Source organism: Pelophylax lessonae (assembly GCF_965119305.1).
Source record: "Pelophylax lessonae genome assembly, chromosome: 8".
Classification (NCBI taxonomy): Eukaryota; Metazoa; Chordata; class Amphibia; order Anura; family Ranidae; genus Pelophylax; species Pelophylax lessonae.
Genome location: NC_138775.1, coordinates 64,465,565 through 64,487,266, shown reverse-complemented (window position 1 = coordinate 64,487,266; position 21,702 = coordinate 64,465,565). Strand labels below are relative to the sequence as shown.

The window sequence follows — 21,702 nt, the reverse complement described above, 5'->3', positions numbered from 1 at the left end:
ACACCCAAAAAATCTAAGTGAAAAAATGATGCAGCAGGCTAGTTAATTTTGCTGAAATGGTACTCTGGTACCATTTGAGCACTCTACCATTTCACTTTACTCTACCAATGGTAGTTTGTATGGCACCCACGCTCTTGTATGCATGCCTGAAAACATCGGAGCATGCTCCTAATAAGACAACAGATGGTGTCCTTGGGTATTCCCTCCCAAATCTGGACCAGGGCATCACTGAGCTCCTGAACAGAATGCGGTGCAACCTGGCAGTGTTCTGATGGACCGAAACATAATGTCTCAGAGGTGTTCTATTGGATTTAGGTCAGGTGAGCGTGGGGGCCATTCAATGGTATCAATTCCTTCATTTTCAAGGAACTGGCTGCATACTCTAGCCACGTAAAGCCGGGAATTGTCGTGCATCAGGAGGAACCTAGGACCCACTGCACCAGCGTAGGGTCTGACAATGGGTCCAAGGATTTCATCCCAATTCTGTACCTAATGGCAGCAAGGCTAGCCTGTAGCGGTCTGTGAATCCCTCCAAGGCTATGCCTCCCCAGACCATCATTCACCCACCACCAAACCGGTCATACTGAATGATGTTACAGGCATCATAACATCCTTCATGGCTTCTCCAGACCCTTTCACATATGTCACATGTGCTCAGGGTGAACCTGCTCTCATGTGTGTGAAACACAGGGCCCAATGGTGGACCTGCCAATTCTGGTGCTCAATGGCAAATACCAATCAAGCTCCATGGTGCCGGGCAGTGAGCACATGGCTCGCTAGAGGATGTCAGGCCCTCAGGCCAACCTTTATGAAGTCTGCTTCTGATTGTTTTGTCAGAGATATTCACACCAGTGGCCTGCTGGAGCTCATTTTGTAGGGATCTGGCAGTGCTCATCCTTTTCCTTCTTGCACAAAGGAGTCCGCCGGTCACACGCCTGCACTCCTCCCTGAACGAGCCGAGGCGGGCGCGCGCTCGCCCGCTATTGGCTCAAATAGCAGTGACAGGTGAGTGACGTAGATCTACGTCACTCTGCCTGGCCGGGGCTGACTGCCGCAGTAAATATACTGTGCGCAGTCGGCAACCGGTTAAAGTATAACTAAAGGCAAAACTTTTTTTTTTAGTTTTGGATAGAGTGGAGAGGGTTTAGAACAATTGTCAGATTTTATTGCCATCGTTCGGTAGATTCTCCCTCTCTTGTCCTGTTTACCATTATTAGCATTGAAAGTGAAAGTAAAAGAAAATCCCGAATTTTGGGTTGTCCCCAGAAAAGTAACAGAAGAAAAATCTTCCAATGGAGGCAGTAGTTTTGGTGGCCTGGGGGTCCCCAAGGAATTCCTCTAAGTTGCAGGGATTTTCCCTCACGTCCTGTTTGGCTATGGGACAGGAAGTGAAGGGAAATCTCCACAACGGGGCACAAATGGCAAAAAACAAGTTTTACAGGGGTTATAACCCTACTTTGTCCATGAAAAATGAAAAAAAAAAAAAAGAAAACAAAATAGGTTTTGCCTATAGTTCTACTTTAATTAAAAATGTCAGGGGAGTAAGGCCAAACCGCCTAAATAATGACTCCTTACAATGGTGCGCAGAAGGCTGCCCCTGAATGCGTACCACATCAAACCTAGAAGAGGTCACCAAGTTTTACGTTTTCCTAAGACCAGGAATATAGACCTACTACAGTGTGCACAGAATCACATACACTGGATGAAATCATATTCCAATGTGTACTATATTCAGCTTTAGGAAAGACTCATGGTTGTTGAAGCAGTACCTTTTTTTGTAAGACATTAATTTTCCTCTCTTTGACTTCGAGCATGTCTTTCATATCTCTGATCTCCCCAGCCAAGGTGCCCTTCTCCTCTGTAAGGTCCTGAAGCTGCTTGGTTTTCTTGTTCAGAAATGATTCCTTCTCTTCCAGTCTCAGCCGTAAAGCATCCACCTGAAGAAAACAGAAAAAACATAAATAAAAGGGATCTATGTGGGAGTAGTTTAAAGGCTAAGTTCACCTTTTTAGGCAAAATTTCACTTTTCATAATAAACAGAGCAATTTTCTATTAAATTCAATTCAATTTTCTTTTCGGCCCAAGCCATCCCAATGTGCATATATCTCACAGCATATCTTACCTAGTCCATGGCAGCCTTCAATGTGCACCTCTCTGTTCAAAATTAAAAAAAAATACAATATCCATCATGCATTGCCTTACTGCATCACAGAATAGGGCATGTGTTACCTCTCTGGACCACAACTCCCTCAATACTATATCTCCTGTTTTTTATTTCCACAAACTTTTATACTTCTTCCTTTAAAGTGATAGAATACTATTTTTTTTTTACATATACCTACAGGTAAGCCTATAATAAGGCTTACCTGTAGGTACAATTAATATCTCCTAAACCGGCACAGATTAGGAGATATTTGCCCTGCATGCAGCCGCTGACGCTAGCGGGCTACTTGCCGGAAAGTGACTCCTGCGCGCATGCGCGGGAGTGACGTCATCTCGGCTCCAGCCACTCACAGCGCCGGAGCCGCAGAAACCGGAAGAGATGCCGAGGGAGCATGACAGCTCCTACAGCGGTGTCCGGGTGTCCGTGTCGGGGCTTCGTTTTAAGGTAAGTATTTCATAATGAGCTACAGTAGTATGCGATGCATACTAACTCATTATGCCTTTGTCTTGCAGGGTTTTTTTTTTTTTTCGGCAGTATACAACAGCTTTAAGGTGGCCATACACTGTACAATCTGATTTTCTTTAGATCTACATTACCATTTACTATGCAGTGCAAGGGCCTGACTGATTTGATACAAATTGACTAGATAGTTAGGTGGTTCCTCCTATTCCAAAGTTCCGGTAAATCTATAGGAAATTGTAGTATAGTACAGTATATAGTATAGTATATAGTATATATACTAGTATATGGCCAGCTTTATACAAGTACACGGGAGGGAGTGGGCAGAGGCACTCAGCTCCCATTGTTCTTGTAATCCAGCCCGGGGAGGAAACACAACAATTTCATTACCAGGCACTATGCAATCTGATAGTATAATCTCCTTTAGATTGACCAAAACCATATAAAAAGAGGACGCGCCTATCTATTAAATCACTCTGTATCCAATCAGGCAGGCCCTTGCACTACATAGTTGATGACAGATCTAAAAGAGATTATACAATCAGATAGTTTAGTGTATGGTGAGCTTTACAGACTTCCATGGACACGCTTCTCCTGTCTTTAATACTAAAGCTCTGCATCACATAGGCTGGTATGTGATGGCTTGGCTTCTGCAAAGTATGATCTATGCAAGAAGAAGGTAAAGAACAAAAGGATTAATCGGCAGAGGAGGGCACTGGCTAGGTTTCAAGGAGAACAATTTTTACTGACAATGACTGCATTCCAGGAGCTTGGAACTACAGGGTGTACAGGAAGAATCTTCTAAAAGAGGGGGAGGAGTTGGGGGGGGCACAGGTGCAGGGTATGTTTAAATGAGGCCAGAGGTCAGATGCTGAAAAACTCCCTCAATCTCCGTTTATCTCAGCGGGGGATCGATCTGCCGATCCCCCACTGAGCAGGAGGATGACAGCTGTTCTCCGTGCTGTGTGCGGAGACACAGCTGTTAGGTCCCAATCGGTCCGTTCTCATCCGATACCATCCGATCCGCTGGACGGATGGAAAATAGGGTTTCCATCCGTTCAGATTTGACATGTCCGCTGGCATCCGATGCCCCATAGAGATGCATGGGGTGACCATGAAAAAAAACTGACAGGTGACAGGTGATCTGAACGGTCCGCCTGTGTGAAAGGGGCCTAACAGTTTTCCCATCCTGAAAGACATATACTAGGAAGTCATGGAGTAGTTTTCTTTAAAAGAACCTGGAAGATGAGGTGAGGTCTGCCCTATAATATTAGAAAGGTTTTACTTTTCTGCAACAGAGGTACATAAAAGTGATATTAAACCTAAAAGCAAACATTTATTATATTGCAGCTTACCATTTATTATGGTATTATGCAATGGCTGCGTTCATTTTCATTTTCAGGCTTTTTTTTCCGTCTATTTTCACCTGGTGATCGAGCCAGTAAGTTTTTCAAAAGAACAAGCTCTGCAGCAGAATTTATCAGTTACAGAGATAAGACAAATCATTTTACCCTGACAGGGGTGCATACAATGATCAACTTTTATTTTTTTGAACCTTTATCCCAAAAGGGAAAAAAAATGTTTGCTGTAACTGATTCTAAAATGTGATCTGGAGTTTGGCTTCAAGTTGTTAGTGTATTTAAACCTGCTAGTACATCTAAAACTCCTCTCCCCCCCCCCCCCAGGCTGACAATGCTCAATGCTGCTATCCAAAGGTGCCCCCCTGTGCTAATTCATCAAGAGAGGGGGTGCTCCAATATAGGAGGTGTGTTACTGACCAGACAACTAGGTGAAAACAGAGGGCAAAAAAGCCTAATGCCTTGTACACACGCATTGATTATTGGCTGGGAATTTTCGGCCAACGTCCGATCGGCCGATTTTCGGCTTGTTAGTATGATGCTTTCGACAACCGACTCCGACTTTTCGGCCGAAAAAAATCTGGTGTGCAGGCTATAAAATTTTTGTTGGCCGTCAACACAACGGCCGATTTTCCGTCAGTCAGTACAGATTTCGGCAGACAAAAATCTGATGAGCAAGACTGGGCATGCTCAGAGTAGAAAAACACACGGAAAGTAAACCAGCACATGACATCACTTCTGAAGTTGATTTTTGTTAGCCGAGAAAATTCGTGTGCAGTCTAGGCACATTCCAACCAACAAAACACCACTCTGGACAAAAGTCGGACGATTGGTCGGCCGATAATCGTTGCGTGTGTACGAGGCATTAGAAAACGAATGCAGCTACCACATCCAATTAGTGGTAAGCTGCAATATATTACAGTTTTGGTTTTGGGTTTAATACTGCTTTAATGGTATTTTTTGTACATGGGATAGCTGTACTCAGGGGAAAGAAAAGGTGAACCTAGTCTTTACGATTGTATTGTACTTGCCCATACTGACCAACAGGATTCCAACTGTCAAACTCTCTAGTACACACTGAAGACAAACTTAATTGCAGCTAATATTAACCCCCAACATTGCAGCAAATATCAACCCCCAAACATTTAGGAAGTAAAAAAGCCACGTGATATCGAAACTGAACACGCTTCTATGTGTTCTGATGAAAAGGCTGTATATAGCTACCATGAAACTCAGAGACGTTACATTTTACAGACATGATAAAGATAAGCAAAATAATTCCTAAATAACACTTTTATATATTCTGCTTGATACAATATCATTTGGTCTTCTTGATGTAGCACCCTACAGGTAGGTGTTAGGTAAAAGTATAGTGGGCCTTTGCTGCCTAACAGCAGGGCCATAATTTCAGCTGGCAGTCATGTCTCCCAGATGTGTCTGCTGAGAGGGGAGTCTCCCCACTAGCTCCATGAGAGGGTTCCCATTGGGCAGTGGAGGAAACCCAATCAAAGACACACTCAGGCCTGTATCTACCCCAGAAGGCAGATTCTGCCGCAGAGGATTCTGGGAGTGGGTATAAGTTCTGAGGGACCGCATGACGCAGCGTCTTTGGTAGGAAGCAGAGTCCCATAAGGGAGAGTATGGCTGTCTCTCCTCCTGTCAGAAGGATCGGGTGTTCCGGGTGGCTACCTGGGAATCCAGAGAGTGCTGAGTTGATCTGCAGAGGGGATCCGGTGTGCCAAGGACCAGTGGAGCAGGAGGGGTCCAGTTCCCGGAAAGCCTGCCAAGGACGTGAGTACTGTGAAATGTACTAAGGGTCTGCCAAGTGTAGAGGGGACCACTCCAGAGAAGGTTTCAGGGATCCAGGAGTCAGCTAGCTGTAAAGGGGGTGCCTAGTCAGAGGACCCTGAAGTGTTAGAGGGGGTACCTAGTCAGAGGACCCTGAATATAAAAGGGGGTACCCGTGGTTGGGCCATGAAGAGTCAGTGTACAGTGTGCAGTGTACAGAGTTAAGAGTTGCAACCGCACAAACAGTGACAAGGAGCTACCTCAGCCAGTGAAGGGTTGGAGGGAGCTGTTCAATGACACTTGAGCTAAATCGAGTGTCAGGAGTCGAGAGTTCTACAGTCCTGGATCTTCTGAGTTAACAAACAAGTTAAAGTCGAGGTTCCAGCACTAATTCAACCAAACAGAATTTGCAAGCATCAGGAAGCGCTGGTCAGCATTCAGCTGGCGCCAAGACAGCGCTAGTGAGCATTTTTGTACAAAGTCTCAAGTTAAGTCTAGAAGAGCCAGAGGAGTATCCCACTCATTCCCTTCTCCCATCCCCAATATACAATACACCAAACAAACCAAAGATGCCGGAATGGTCATTGTCTCAGTTCTCATACAACTTAAATGCGTTGGAAGTGTTACCGGTACTGATGGCAGACCCACCTCAGGCCCAAGGCCTGGAAACATTGCTACATTATTAAAAGTGAATGCACAAACCTTAAACTCTTTATTATCTCCCCAAAAAATCAAGCAAGTTTGTAAATATAACATTTCACTTTTTCCTGCTGCTTTTTGAGTTTTACTGGAAGCTCCAATGGCTCTACCAATTCAAATTTTCATGACTGAAGGCTGACAATGGTGACTGTAGATCTTTTTAACCACTTAAGGACCAGAAGGTTTAAACCCCTTAATGACCAGGCCATTTTTTGCGATTTTGGACTGCGTTATTTTAACTGACATTTGCGCCATCGTGCGATTCTGTACCTAAATAAAATTGATGTCCTTTTTTCCCCCCACAAATAGAGCTTTATTTTGGTGGTATTTGATCACCTCTGCGATTTTTATTTTTTGCACTATAAACAAAAAAAGAGCGACAATTTAAAAAAAAAACTATATTTTTTACTTTCTGCTATAAAACATTTCCAATAAAAAAAATTTTAAAATAAAATTTTTTCATAATTTTAGGCCAATTTGTATTCTGCCACATTTTTTTGGTAAAAAAAATCCCAGTAAGTGTATGTTGATTGGTAGGGGAAAGATTTATGTTATTTTTACTTAATTCTTTTTTTTTTACTAACAATGGCAGCGATCAGCGATTTTTAGCGTGACTGCGACACTGCGGCGGACAGATTGGACACCAAACTGACATTTTTGGGGGGGACCAGTGACATTACTACAGTAATCAGTGCTAAAAATATGCACTGTTACTGTACTAAGGACACTGGCAGGGGAAGGGGTTAACACCAGGGGCGATTAAATGTATGCCTAGGGGGTGAAATAACAAAAAGAAAGGGGTTGGGACTTTAAATGAGGCAATGGCTAACAGCTGACGAAATGATGTATAAAAATAATATTTTATTGATAATATGATGAAGACAAGAAAACCATAGCGTCTTACAGAAGAAAAAACAACATTTTGGAAAACTGAGCCAGTATATATAAAATACAGTATATAAAAAATATACTGAGTGAGTGTACTTACTCTTCTTTTTATTTCTATTTCATTTTTTCCTCATTGTTTTTAATTTTTCCAAGTGCTTACTTTTTTGGACTTTATTCTTTTTTACTCACTTTATTTACTTTGTACTCCCTACCTTTTGCTATTTTCACAGATTTTTATCATTTCTTTATACTTCTATATGATTGTGTATCCTTTACACTCTTGTTAAGCCATAACATTTACTACCATTCTATGGCCTGCACATTGGGCACATTGGTTTCCTCATTTATATGGACTCCTTCTTTGGCTTTGTCTTTGGGCTAACACCCTTTTGGGTACTAATTGCTTTCTTTTTTCCTATTCACTCACTATCTCCTAAGTATCACTCTCCACTTTCCTGGTTTGCTCACTTTTTGTCCCTATTTCTACTTCACTACTTATCCTATGGTTGGATCAGGTTTCCCAGTTTCTTCAGATATTTACATTAACATGGAAGCAGCATTATCTCAATACTCTTTATACATTGCTTATTTTATTTTCTTTACAGATATACTTTTTTGCTGCTGCATGTACATATTTATACCCTTTTTGATGGGGACCTCCTATCTCTGGAGTGGGCTTGGGTTGTGCTTTGAACTGCCACTGGTCATGCTCCCTCAGCTCCCGGGTTGGACATTATATTTCTCAGCTACCTGCCATCCTCAAAACTATTCCAACTCTGAGCCTATTCATAAGTCATCATATATTTCTTCCAGTTTTGGGATAAGTTCCATAGATGCATATACTTTTTTTGCAGACCTATGTCCTGCATCCACTCCTGAGCAAATGTGTTTAACGCATGAAACACGTTGAGTGTTTACTGATGCAGCCTTACTACTATTACATGCTGTACCTTGATTATATGTATGATATGGTGTCATTTCTTGGAATGATAAATTGTATTTACTTGTTGTTCATGTATTTTATATATATACATCATTTCATCAGCTGTTGGCCATTGCCTCATTTAAAGTCCCAACCCCTTTCTTTTTTGCTATTTGACTCACAGGGTTGGAGATACCTGTCGGTTTAGGACTAGGTGTCTCATTCAAAGTCCCAATTCCCCCCCTCTTTGCATTATATGCCTAGGGAATGTTTTCTAACTGTGAGGGGGATGGTTTATGGAATCAACACAGGGACCTGTGTTCCTAAATGAGGAACACAGGAGCCCTGTGTTGACTGCTGACAGAACAACGGTCTGCCATGTTTATAACGGCAGACCGCTGGTTTGTCACTCCGGTGTGTGATCGTGGTTGCCGCCGACCCTGCGGATCAGCATCCCTTCTCCTGAGGAGCGACATATGGGTACGGCGGTTCATGCAGCAAAGCCACCTTGCCACAGTATTACTGCAGCGGGTGGTCGGCAAGAGGTTAAACAGGAAAATAGTACATAAAATAAAGCATCCCATTATCCCTATCATTATACATGATCCTAGTCCAATATTGTTGCAGGACATGAGCAATGAATAAGTACAGTATATGCAAAGGATTTCTACGGATGCCCTTCTTCATATAGCATGGGTATTGCAGAGTTTACCTCTCTCTATGATAAAGACTTTTTTCTGATGAACTGCACTGTGCTAGCCGCTACTGTTTCTACAAATGTGGACTACAGAAATACTTATTTTTTCAAAAATGGCTAGTATGAGGAGTAACAGGTCCACTCATTCTTAATATTACTATTAAGAAGTATTCACTTATTCAATAAATCAGGGATTCCCAAACGACGGCCCTGCAGCTGTTGCAGAACTACACATCCCATGAGGCATTGTAAAACTCTGACATTCACAGACATGACTAGGCATGATGGGAATTGTAGTTCCTGAACAACTGGAGGGCCGTAGTTTGGGAATCCCTGCAATAAATAATCATGTATAAGATGCTTTTTAGAACTGAAATAATAAAAATACATTATAAGAATATATGTATAAACTTAGAATATCCTCTTCCCTTTTTTAAAAAAGAGCACAATAAGGCTATAGGTTCACCCTAGTGTGGGTCAGGAATGTGCACATAATCATAAACATTCCCAACCTGCACAGAAACACGCTGTTCTTTAGCAGCCATGAGAGTGGCCATAATTTTTACTGGCACCCCCACACATCGGCACTTGCGTGTGTTTTTAATTATGTCAAACCACACTAGGCCTCAGCACCATGCGTTTCGGTGCGGCACATTTTTTAAAAAAGGGTCGAGGATTTCTTTCCCTGCATTTCTTGCGGGTAGGGCAGCCCATTTAAATCAATGCATTACCCCACAGGCGATGTGTGTGCACAAAGGTTCACACATACATGTGAACCAAGCCTTAGGCCACTGTACGCCTGCGGAAGGCTGTGTTTACCCTCATGAGGATGCTCAGATGTTTCATGCATCCCCGTGCAGACGATCCCATTGCTGTTAATTGTTTTAAAGCGGCTGCATGGACATATTTGCTTCAACCCAATGTGACATCCTTTGGGTGCATAGTTGTGCACTTACATGGTTATGTACACCCTGTCTGAACGATGCCTAACCCATAGCAACCAAAAAATAAAGCTACCAAATTGTCAGTTCTGATTAAATGCCATGAAATATGGACATTAATGCACAAGGCATTGTTTTTTAAAAAAAAAAAAAAAGAGTATGTCTTTAACATGTATTTAAAGTGTATCTGTACTTAAAAAAATATTTTTAAATATTAAAAATATAAGTAGATACCAATAGATGCCTGCCTTCATTTACTGCCATGAGTACTGAGAAGCCAAGAAACCCTGAGTACCCAGAATGGAATTCTAGACTTTGGGCTCTAAAGTGGGTGTCCTGGCACACCTTCCAGCAATTTGGACCTGTTTGCTGGACAGAGAGGGATAGCCCACTGCATTGGGAAAGAGGGAGAGGTAAGGAGGAAAGGTCATTGCAAGCCCTTAGTATTGGCAAATACATCCTAAGTTCAGGTTTTATAGACAGCATTGAGGTCGTCCCATTCCTAACTACCTTGGGGGGACGCATGACCCTTCCCCTCTGATCTCTCTGGAAGAACTTTCCACTGAAATGCTACCCACTTACAGCAATACTAAGGTACTTTGTAACGCAGCTTCAACCTGGTCATACTTGATAAACATTACAAATTGACATTTATTTAAAAATATGTGTTCCAGAGAACTATCCTCGTCTTGGAAAACACACACTTCGCACTTATCTAGCAACTATCTGGCATACCCCACAAGGTATACCGCCTCGCATTCTACTACATATTCTAACTAAGAATAATGGCTGCATATCATGCTAATATTATCACACATACTTCTAATCCACCTACATATACCAGCAGAGACACCGCCGTGACCTACTTGTCTGGCATCCTCGCTGAAGCCCCCTGAGGGGAGGATACCATCTGGCAGTACCCCTTGGTGCACCGACAGCATCCTTCACAGCAGATCCTTCTATATTCTTCTCGATTTTATCTGTTGTGACTCTCTTGTTGCACCTCAATATTCATTCGGTATGCACTTTATGATTACTTATGTTTGTTTTGACTGATTATTATGCTATATCCTACTAAGGAGTAATATTTACACACATTACAATCTATGTAACTAGCATGATACCATTTACTACATTGTTTAGGAAATCAATATTCTCCATTTCCAGACCCCTGAAGAAAGGCTTATCCGCCTGAAATGCATCGGGTTGGAGGATTTCCTCATCTCAGCATATCCACAGCAAATGTATTATTTTCATTCCATTATGGTTTTACACCCACACACTATAACTTTGTACATATTGTAAAATTGTATATTATTAGATCCTCTTTTGATCTATTTTATTTTGTTGTTAGCCAATAAATGATTTAATTTTACTCTTCGTGGAAGTGTGATTGCTGTCAAAGTCCCACCCCCAGGGGGAACATCTTTCTATTTGTTACAGGTTTTATAGACATAGCAATATACAGAACAGGCTTAATTTAAAGCAGACCTAAAGTCCTTCAATTTTTCAATTTTATAAAAGCCACTGATTGTAGGGGTCTGATTAACCAGACAATATCTGAAATACCTGAAAATATTTCCTAGCTACAACTAGATCTAAGACCAATGGCTATACCAAGCAATGTTATGTATAATAACTTGCAAATTAGGTACTAGGCAGAATAAAAAATAAAAGTTGCCTTAGGCCATACACAGTTTGAATCTCGGCTGGTTCAGCAGGAACCGGCCGAGATTCAAAACTGTTAAGAGGCAAGCTGAATGTACCAAAGTGATCGATCGATCAACTTGGGTACAACCAGCCTGCCGGATTCTCTTGTGATTATCTAAAGCGGCTGCTATAGCCGCTAGCAATAATCACGGTCTTCACTCAGTGGATACGGCTTCCCCTGCCCACCCAACGCTCCCCACCGCCGGGAGGAGACATTTGCTGATTTCACTGTCAACACTGTTGCAGTGTGTATGGCCAGCCTTACTTAAAAATTACTGAAGGCGCCCACAGTTACCAAATATATCCCCCAATCCTTCTATAACCGGCATTACAAACATACTATAAGTAGACTAGTTGCTCTGGGCTGCACAACCAAACAATCTGTTACTAATACAGGTTACACAAAGGAAAGGGAGACAATTCTTTTAAATACTTTAAACATAAGGCCTGATTAAAAGGAACACTCACTCTTAGTATCTACGTTTGTTAGTCATTCTAATTATCCTAATAATTTAGGTTTTTTTTAGATCCTTTGGCCTGCCTAAACATAACCTGTTGGATTATATTTGTTTTTCCATAAGTTCTACTCCATACAAACTATTTTTTTGAGGCACTGCATTGATAAGGACCAACAGTTGGCCTGTAAATAGCTCTGTAATATTAGGCTGTATCTGTGCTATACAGTTCTGGATATACAATGCAGTTAGCCAAAGGCAGATAATCAAATGATCTGCCTGGCTCTGCCCACTATTCCAAAAAATAAAATAAATCATTCTCTTATTCTTGGGATATTTGATGTAAAAAGACATGACTACCTTCTGTTCTAAGAAGGCTCCGCTGTGCCAATAATCTTATTCAAATTCTGTTGAAGGTGAAAGATCAAGTTTCGGCAAAAACGTAGACTATACAGTCCTTTACCAAGGATACATTAGACTTTCACTAAAGTGTTTCACTTGGACCAGAAGTATACAAAAGCAGGTGTTTTGTACTGGTAATGCCTTGAATGAAGAACTCCTTTACAGTTTACAGGGCTGCAAGTCTACTTCTGCTAATACAGAGGAGGATTCAAATGCTTGTTTTCACAGTCCTTACAAACTTGCAATGGAAGCTAATTCGATAGCATGGTGGAAACTGTGAATGCCATTTTTGACCCGCCAGGCATACTTAGTTCCTCCCCTCCTCTCATGCTTCCTTGAAAAACGCTGGAGCAGAAGTCATAACGGCATTCATAAAACATGGCTGTAGACTCATTTAGGAAATCGATGTAGGCTTTTGGATTTGAGGCCATATAAACATTTCACATTAAAATGGCTCATTAATTTTCCTTAACGTTAAGAGAAAAAAAAAATTTCAAAGTACAGCATATGGCACTAGAAAATAGGAAAAGTGGGGAGACCTTGCTAAAACGACTTCACCGAGTACATTCATGAAATATGTGCTTTCTTTGTACACAAGAAGGCTCTCCCTCTGACTTTTCACTCAACACCACATAATTTTGGAAGCCTGTGCCTTTTTTTTCAGTATCTGGCAGGCTCAGCTGGTAATAAAAGCTGGCAATCAATTGCAGAAAAGAGTAAAATTAGATCTAAGTACCCTCTCCCCCTGAGAGTAAAATGAAGATCTGTGGATTGCTGTGAATATACTGTATGTGGCCAGTTGTCTTCTTCAAACTATTGAACACCTCAAGCTTTAGAGGGTTAAACTACATTCAGAATGGGATCTATTTCCTCAGTGAAAGGGTAGAGGGGGGTTACCCAGTGACAGCTGCTGAAAAGTGACAGAAATGGACACAGTTACTGTAAATCTTGATTAATCTTAATAATCCCCACACCATATCCAACTGTTTATACACTGCTGCAAATGTAGACTTTGGTTACTGGGTTTCCTAATTTGATACAGTATGTGACATCTGACTAGTCGAAATGTTTGGAAATGTGTTTCTAATGCAGCGTGCCATTATTTGCAAAAAGTCTAATACCTAAAGCTGAACTCCAGGCAATAATAAAAGACACACAATATTATACAGCTACGTAAAAAACAATAGATCCTTGAATGTGCCTTTTTTTAAAATACATGCAGTGAAAGTACCTTAATTTGACTTGTTATTAGCAGAGATGTATAGTAACTAAGTAGAACTACTTCACTACTGTACTTAAGTACCGAAAGGCCGTATCTGTACTTTCCTAGAGTAGAATTTTTTTCTCCTACTTCCACTTTTACTTCACTATATTTTTTCGATGATTTCAATACTTCTACTCTGATATTTTTTTTTTATGCTGCATAGTTACAATTATAAAAATTACCACTGCCAGAACAGTAGATGGCAGGTTTCATGAAGCTCAAAACATGTGTATTATCAGCGCATACGAAAATAAATGCTACTGTATGTATAAATAAAAGCTGCATTAGAAATAAAAAAAACAATATGATGTTCAAACTTTTGACTTCTTTCTTTAATAACTACATAACACATTACTTGTACTTTTACTTTCAGTACTTGAGTAGCAATTTTTTTTTTCAAAACTACTGGTACTTTTACTTTTAGTACTTGAGTAGCAAAATTTTTTAAAAAAACTACTTGCAATACTTAAGTACAAAAAATGTTGAATACTTTAGTACTTCTACTCAAGTCACTTTTTGATGGAGCACTTCCACTTCTACTCAAGTCACTTTTTGATCGAGCACTTGTACTTTTACTCAAGTATGGATTTCGAGTACTTTATACAACTCTGGTTATTAGCCTCTTTCAGGTTCTATACAACAGAGCTGAGGGGGGGAGCAGCATAAGGAGCCAATCAAGAGTGTTGCAGTGCAGTGAGCATGCTGATGGGAGCAGACAGCGGAGTGACAAGAAGAAGAGCTCACCAGTGTGCTCCTTCTTCATTGTACAGTGATAGGATGGTTGTGGGGAGGAGACAAATGAGGTAGGACTATGTTGTGTGGTAGAGCTATGTAAATCTCTTGATGATTGAAATACAAATCCTTTATCTTTTCCACTTTTTCTGCCTTCTCTTCCTACATTTCCCCCACTCCTTTTTCTTCTTTCTTGGTTGATCGTCTCAGTCTACTTGCCCCACGTGTATGATGGGACTTCTGACATCAAGACTTAGGCTCCTTTCACACGGCCGCTCCGTGTGAAAGGTCCGCTGCGGGACTTTTTTTTTTTTTTTCCAGGGAGCGGATGACATTTCTGTCATCCGCTCCGTGTGCCCGCATATCATCCCATCCGTTTGCGGATGATATGCGGACATAATGTATGTCTATGACACTGCGGATGTCAGCGGATGACACCGCTGACATCCGATTTTCCTTCCTTTCCGTTTTTTACACGGAAGGAAAAATAGGGTTCTGTTCCGTTCATAAAAACGGAACAGAACTGACAGGAGGAAAATCGGGTGTCAGCGGATGGTATTCCGCTGACACCCGCAGTGCCATTCACTTACATTGATGTCCGCAAATCATCCGCAAAAAAATAGGATGATTTGCGGACACACGGAAAGCAGCGGAGCGGCCGTGTGAAAGGACCCTTATTGTGCTTGTTTAATATTCTTAGCATTGGTATGGGGTATGCTCCAGAAACAATGTCACATCTTTACCCTCCATCCTTCAGTGCTTATTGGATATCAGTTTGACATATTGTTGATCCATATATTTGGCTTGTTCTCTTTGTCCCTGCAAAGCGGAATGTTTGATCTGTGCCACATGCTCAAGTTAATAAATATATTGAAATACAAATCCTTTGGCAGGTAAAACACCTTAAAACAACTTATTATAGATTATTGTTGAGTAAGCATCCCCAAAAGCAAACAAATCTGAATTGAACTGAAAAAAACATCTAACTAGATTGCGTTCAGTTTTTAATGGTTGTTCATGTCCCTCAGAATCAGCATAGCCCCTGAAGAGAAGAGCACTACCTAAAAATGATATGTTCTTTAGACCTGCCTTCGGGAAACTCCAAACCGACTTCGGTTTAGATTTGACTAGCATAGGAGAGGGTTGGAACATTTTTAGAAATGCATCAAATGCTCAGAGAACATCAGTTATTATTAATGTGAATGTGTTCGCTGACTAATGTGCCATCTTACTTTTATAAATATACTTCTTGGTAATGTCTACAACACTCCTACCTCTCCTTCTTCATACAATTTCAATTCTTTAATTTATCAACATATCCTCAGAACTTTTAACTTCATAATTTATCTTACTCCTAACCTACCCACCTCCAAAATCTCATCAGAAGATTTCATTTTTTTAGTTAAGACTACAAATGTGTCTTCCTCCATTCATCTCCATTACATAGGGGTGGGGACAAGAAAATGTGTAGTTTACAGAAGACAGCTTGGAAGGAAGAAAACATTGTTTGTGATTTCAGTTCAATTTACAGGAAGTTACAAGGACACTGCATTTCTGGCAAGGTCATTTGAAATTTTCTCTACTTGCTAAAAACAAAAATGTTCTTAGTCTGAAAAATCAAAACAAATGCAGTGACCACATCCAAAAGTCTCATAAACACTGGGCATTTAGCTCCAGGTAATGAGACTCCAGTATTTAATTGTGAGCAAAATATACAGGTGCACATGTCCAGCCTTGCTGTGGGCAGCCTATAAACCTCCACGAGGGGCTGGCAGCTGCTGCGGCTAGATGAGGCTGCATGGTTCACCAGGTGGTACTGATGTTTAGGGCAGTCCACGTTCCCAGTAATCATCCCTATGCACAAACTGCCCTAAACATTAGTACTGTTTGGTTCACTGTCCAGCCCCTGCCCACCGCAGTAGCTGTCAGCCTCTAATAGAGTCTTACATGCTCTGCCAGCAGAGGGGATGGATGGTAAACCTGTGCCTTCCACCTATACTTAAACGCTGGAGTCTTATATACTGAGGTTAAACACCCAGTGTGCATGAGGCCTAACCTGCAATATTACATTACATGTTACATTTTTGTTCTTGGGTTTAGATATCTTATACAGGGATATAATCTTGATTTTCAACATTTCCCCTTCACATAATTTCTAATAATTACAGCTACCAAAATGCTGTTGTTTTTTTTTAACTGCTTCCCACCTGCCCACTGTACCTAAAGGGTGTTGTAAGTCGTCGTACCGTCACATAGCTCAGAACGGGAGACCGTGGGGCCGCAAAGCGGCACGATCCTGTGATGCTGTGATCTTCGGATACAGGCTATCAAAGATTGGGATATGGTGCTCTGATTGGCACTCCTGATCATGTGATGGCTGTGTCCAATCATAGCCTTCACAGTGTAAACAGAGACACGTGTCTCTGTGTCAATTCTCCCCGCTGAGCTTAGTGAGAGCTCAGTGCCGGGAGGGGGGGGGGAGGTGTGATTCAGCCTGTGCTGACAGATCTCTGTGTAAGGGATGATTTTTCACAGAGGGCTGTCACAAATCACACAGACTGCAGCCATCCCCACACAGTACACCAAGCAGCACTGTCACCACTCTTCCAGTCCCTGTCCCATGAACATCTGTCTAAGTGTCCCCATGAACATCTGTACTAGTGCACAAAACATCTGTCACAGTGTCCCATTAACATCTGTACCAGTGCACAAAAACATCTGTCACAGTGTCCCATTAACATCTGTACCAGTGCACAAAAACATCTGTCACAGTGCCCCATCAACATCTGTACCACTGCACAAAAATATCTGTCACAGTGTACCATCAACATTTGTACCAGTGCACAAAAACATCTGTAATAGTGCAATAGTGTTCCATTGCAACATCAACATCTGTTAGTGTGGACGATCAAAATTTGTCAAAGTGCACAAAAACATTTATCAGTGTACAAGTGTGCAAAACATCTGTTAGTGTATCAGTGTCTCACCAATAAAAAAATAAAAAGTTTAAAGCCCCCCGTCCCCTGTGCTTGCGTGTAAAGGTAAACGCACATGTCGATCCTGTACGCAGAAGTAAACGGTGATCGAGCACACGTGAGGTATTGCCACAAGTGTCAGAGTGAGAGAAATACACCAGATCTCCTGTGTAACTCTAAACTGATTACCAATAAAGGTTTATAAAGCGTCGTCTATGGAGATTTTTAAATACCGAAGTCTGGCGCCATTTCACTAGCGTGTGCAATTTTAAACCATGACACGTTTGGTATCTATTTATCCGGCGCAACACCATATTTTATATTTTACCAAAAATGCAGCTATTATATTGTCTCTGTGGGCATTGAAATGCATTATAAATTGTTTTATGTGTTAGGCCCCTTTCACATGGGTCTTCTGATCAGGTCTGCCTGACAGTTTTTCAGGCCGACCTGATCAGATGGTCCATGCACCCCTATGGGGCAGCAGATGTCAGCGGTGACATGTTCGCTGACACCCGCTGCTATCCGATATGATCCTTTCCTTGAAATCCAGATGGATGGAAACCCTATTTTCCATCAGTCTGGAGGATCGGATTGGATAGGATTGGATAAAAATGGACAAGTGGTCCGTTATCATCCGATCTTTCATTGAGGAGAGCGGGGATCTGACAGATCTGTCTCAGCACAGGGAGCGGATCGGTGAATCGATCCCCCACTGAGCAAATAAGAGTCCGCCGGGCAGAAAGTCCATGTGAAAGGACCCATAGTGTGTAAAATTGCTTTAAAAAAACTGCTGCGCAAATACTGTGTGACATAAACATTTGCAAAACCCACCATTTTATTCTCTAGGACCTCGGCTACTAAAATATAAAATGTTTGGGGGTAATTTTCTAGCAAAAATACTGATTTTCATTGTAAACAAAACATATCGAAAGAAGGTCCAGTCTTAAAGTGGTCTGAAGTACTCCTTGGATGTTGCGCCTTTGTGGCTAGGCTAAGAAAAAATCTCACACATGTAGTATTGCCATACTCAGGAGGAGTAGCAGAATGTGTTTTGGGGTCTAGCTGCAAGTATGCCTATGCCGTGTGTGAGAAATAACTTGTTAATATGACATTTTTGTGAAAAAAAAGATGGTTCCTTCATTTTTCCCACACAAGAAGTGTGGGAAAAAATTACAACTTCAAAAAACTCGCCATGCCTTTTACTAAATACCTTGAACTTTTCCAAAAAGGGGTCATTTGTGGGATATTTGTACTGTCTTGTCATTTTAGGGCCTCAAGAAAGGAGATAAGTCGCCAGTAAGATTAGGTGTGATCAATTGTCAATGATTGGCACCCTAGCTTGTAGAGTATAATTTTCACGCAGACCAAAAAATATACACTGATTTGGGTTATTTCTACCAAAGAAATGTAGCGGTATAAATGTTGGTCAAAATATATGAAGGAAAAATACTTATTTGCAAAATGTTATAACAGAAATTTAGAAAAACTCATTTGTTTTCAAAATTTTCATTCTTTTTTCATTTGTAGTGCAAAAAAAAAAAAAAAAACAGTGGTGAATAAAAACCACCAAAAGAAAACTTTGTGTGAAAAAATGATAAAAATTTAATATGGGTACAGTGTTGCATGATTGAGTAATTATTCAAAGAGCGACAGCACTGAAAACTGAAAATTGGCCTGGGCAGAAAGGGGGGTGAATGTTCCTACTATGAAGGTGGGTAAAGTTATCACTTTTCCTTTTATGCAAGTTTTTCCAAGCATGGTTCTTATTCATACAGCTAATTTTCATGTTTAAAGAAATGTATAGCTAGCCTCTATATGTTCCTGCTTTTTACAACATAACAATAAAGGCTATACAAGTAAAAAACAAAAACAAAAACAAAAATCTATAATACTGAATGTACATAGGAAAGTTATGGGGTGAAGAGTGAAGCTTTATTTTAGCAAAGGTTGTCTGCAGTTCTAATAATAGGTAATAACTAGTAGCAGAAATATACAGTACAGCCACTCTACCTGTAACAAATGGCTAAGAAAATTCTCTCACCTCCACCAAAATTTTATTTGAATCAACAGAAATTAAAATCAGAGTGTGGAACCATCAAAACTTCGAACTACAATCAATCTTTTTAATGTAGTTTTTCGCACAAAAAACAACACAAAAGTGCTGCAAAGGTGGCTAACTTTGGTTAACTTTTGTTAGTAATGTTGCTTGCTATCTCTAAGGACTACAGAACACCTCCTCAGTATATGGTGTGGAGATGAGGTAAGGAGAGAGGGGTTGTTGTGGAGTCTTGTCCTAGGGTGACAATGCTGCTCCCCTATAGATACAGTATGGTGAGCGAGTGCTATCATCCTAGGACAGGATGTTACTGGCAGAATCACCAGGTAAAAAAAATCAAAGATACACAGGCCCAAAAAAGGCTTGTCTGCTTTTTACTACTGTCCCTAGACTTCGCTTACTCTATTAAAAAAATGCATTTCAGCCTGTGTTACAGCTGGAGATTTCTGACTCTGGTAAAACAATGTTATTGGGAAGTAAAATTTGGGAATATATTTCTAACCAATCCCTGAATAGCAGTAAGGACCCAATGATGGCTATAATTCCCCCCCCCCCCCACCCCATCTATCTATTACTAAGAAAAAAGATGGTTGGACAAATACTTTAAACTTTATCTCAGGCAACAGAATGGCAAGAATGACTTATTCATGTACTGTAGCTATGTGATCTCAAGAAAGTGAACAAGTAGGATTCTACAATAGTTTTTCTTTCTTCTATAAAGAGATAAAGGATCAGTATTAATTCTGAAATAAGTGGGTTATACTGCTGCCTACAGGAGATTGGACACTATCAAAGCTTTAGGGCTGAGTTCAAACTGGCATTAAATGCAGGCATTTGGGAGGCGTTAAAAATGCCCCTCAAATGCCTATGCACAAGATACAATAGACAGCACATAGTGCTGTTCACATTAACAAAACATGAAGCCTTAGCGTCACGTCAGTTCAAAATTAAAGCCTCATGTTGAGTCAGGAGGCATTTGAAGCCTTTCAACGCCTCCCATTCAAGTCTATGATAACGTTTTTCAAATGCTCTGGCAGGCAGTTGTGGAGCAGTTGCGGGGCGTTAAGATTACCTTATTAACTGTAATAGAAAAGGTGTTTTTGGAGCAGTTTTACCACGCCTTTACGCTTGTCAAATGCTTCAGAACTGCCCATAGGGCATTTGGGGAGCATTTTTAACTCATTAATGCTTGTAAAAGGCCTGTCTAACACCCATACTAAAGCTCATTAAAGTGAGTCTAATGCCCATACTAACACTAAAGGAGCGTTTCTTAAGCGTTAGAAATTTAGTTAAGTGTGAACAAGCCCTTAGTCTACCAGATAACCTATTCCCATCATGCTCTAGTTGCGTGGAAAAGCAGTGGTAGGAGTGGATCATAAAGACAGAGAGGTGTCCCTTAAAGCCGAACTCTGGGCAAAGTCTTTCTACCAGTGCCCCAAGCATCTTGGAGAACTAACAACAGATCTTCTGTCGATTTAGGCTACCTGAAATCCTTCTGTCTCTTCATGTAATTGCAGACAGGCTCGATGCTGAGATTGGTGTTCTGTGAGGACCAAACCATCACTTCCAGGACTCTTTGTTCTGCTTTAAGTTGAAGATAGTTCTTAATTACATTGGATGTAAGTTTGGGGTTGTTGGCCGGCTGAAGAATAAATTTTTTGGCCAATCACATGCCTCCCTGATGTTATGGTATGATGACTAAGTATCTGCCTATATTTCTCAGCATTGAGGACACCATGGGTCCTGACTAAATCTCCAATTCCATTTTCAGAAATGGAGCCCCAAACTTGCAAGGAACCTACACCATGCTTCACTGTTGCCTGCAGTGCCTCATTATTTTATCACTCGCCAGCCCTTCAGTCAACAAACTGCCTTCTGCTACAGCCAAACATTTAAAAGTATGACTCATCAATCCAAAGTACCTGCTATGGGGCTGTATCTTGGAAATGTTAAGGGCCATTAGTAGATTGGTCAGGGTCTTGGGGGATATACAGTATTACAAGCACTCCCTTCATTTATTTACTGTTGTCAGTGGGATAACACTACAATATTCACCTCTTGTGCTCTTTGGTGAATCTAAAAAATGTATTATACAGCGGATAGCATATTCTTTCTTTTCTTCTTCCTCCTTGTCATGGCTAGAAAGCTAATGTACCTATGTACAGTGCATAGACATTTATTTATATGTC

At 40.9% G+C, this 21,702-nt stretch overlaps 1 protein-coding gene across 6 annotated transcripts in view; it reads right to left on the bottom strand.

Annotated features, from left to right (window-relative positions):
• Positions 1–21,702, bottom strand: part of ERC2 (ELKS/RAB6-interacting/CAST family member 2) — a 1,553,364-nt gene that overhangs the window by 1,086,349 nt on the left and 445,313 nt on the right. For all 6 annotated transcript variants that reach the window (XM_082265097.1, XM_082265099.1, XM_082265101.1 and 3 more), the window contains one exon: positions 1,770–1,937. In XM_082265097.1, the coding sequence (XP_082121223.1) occupies positions 1,770–1,937 (168 nt within the window). The remainder of the gene's footprint in view (positions 1–1,769; positions 1,938–21,702) is intronic.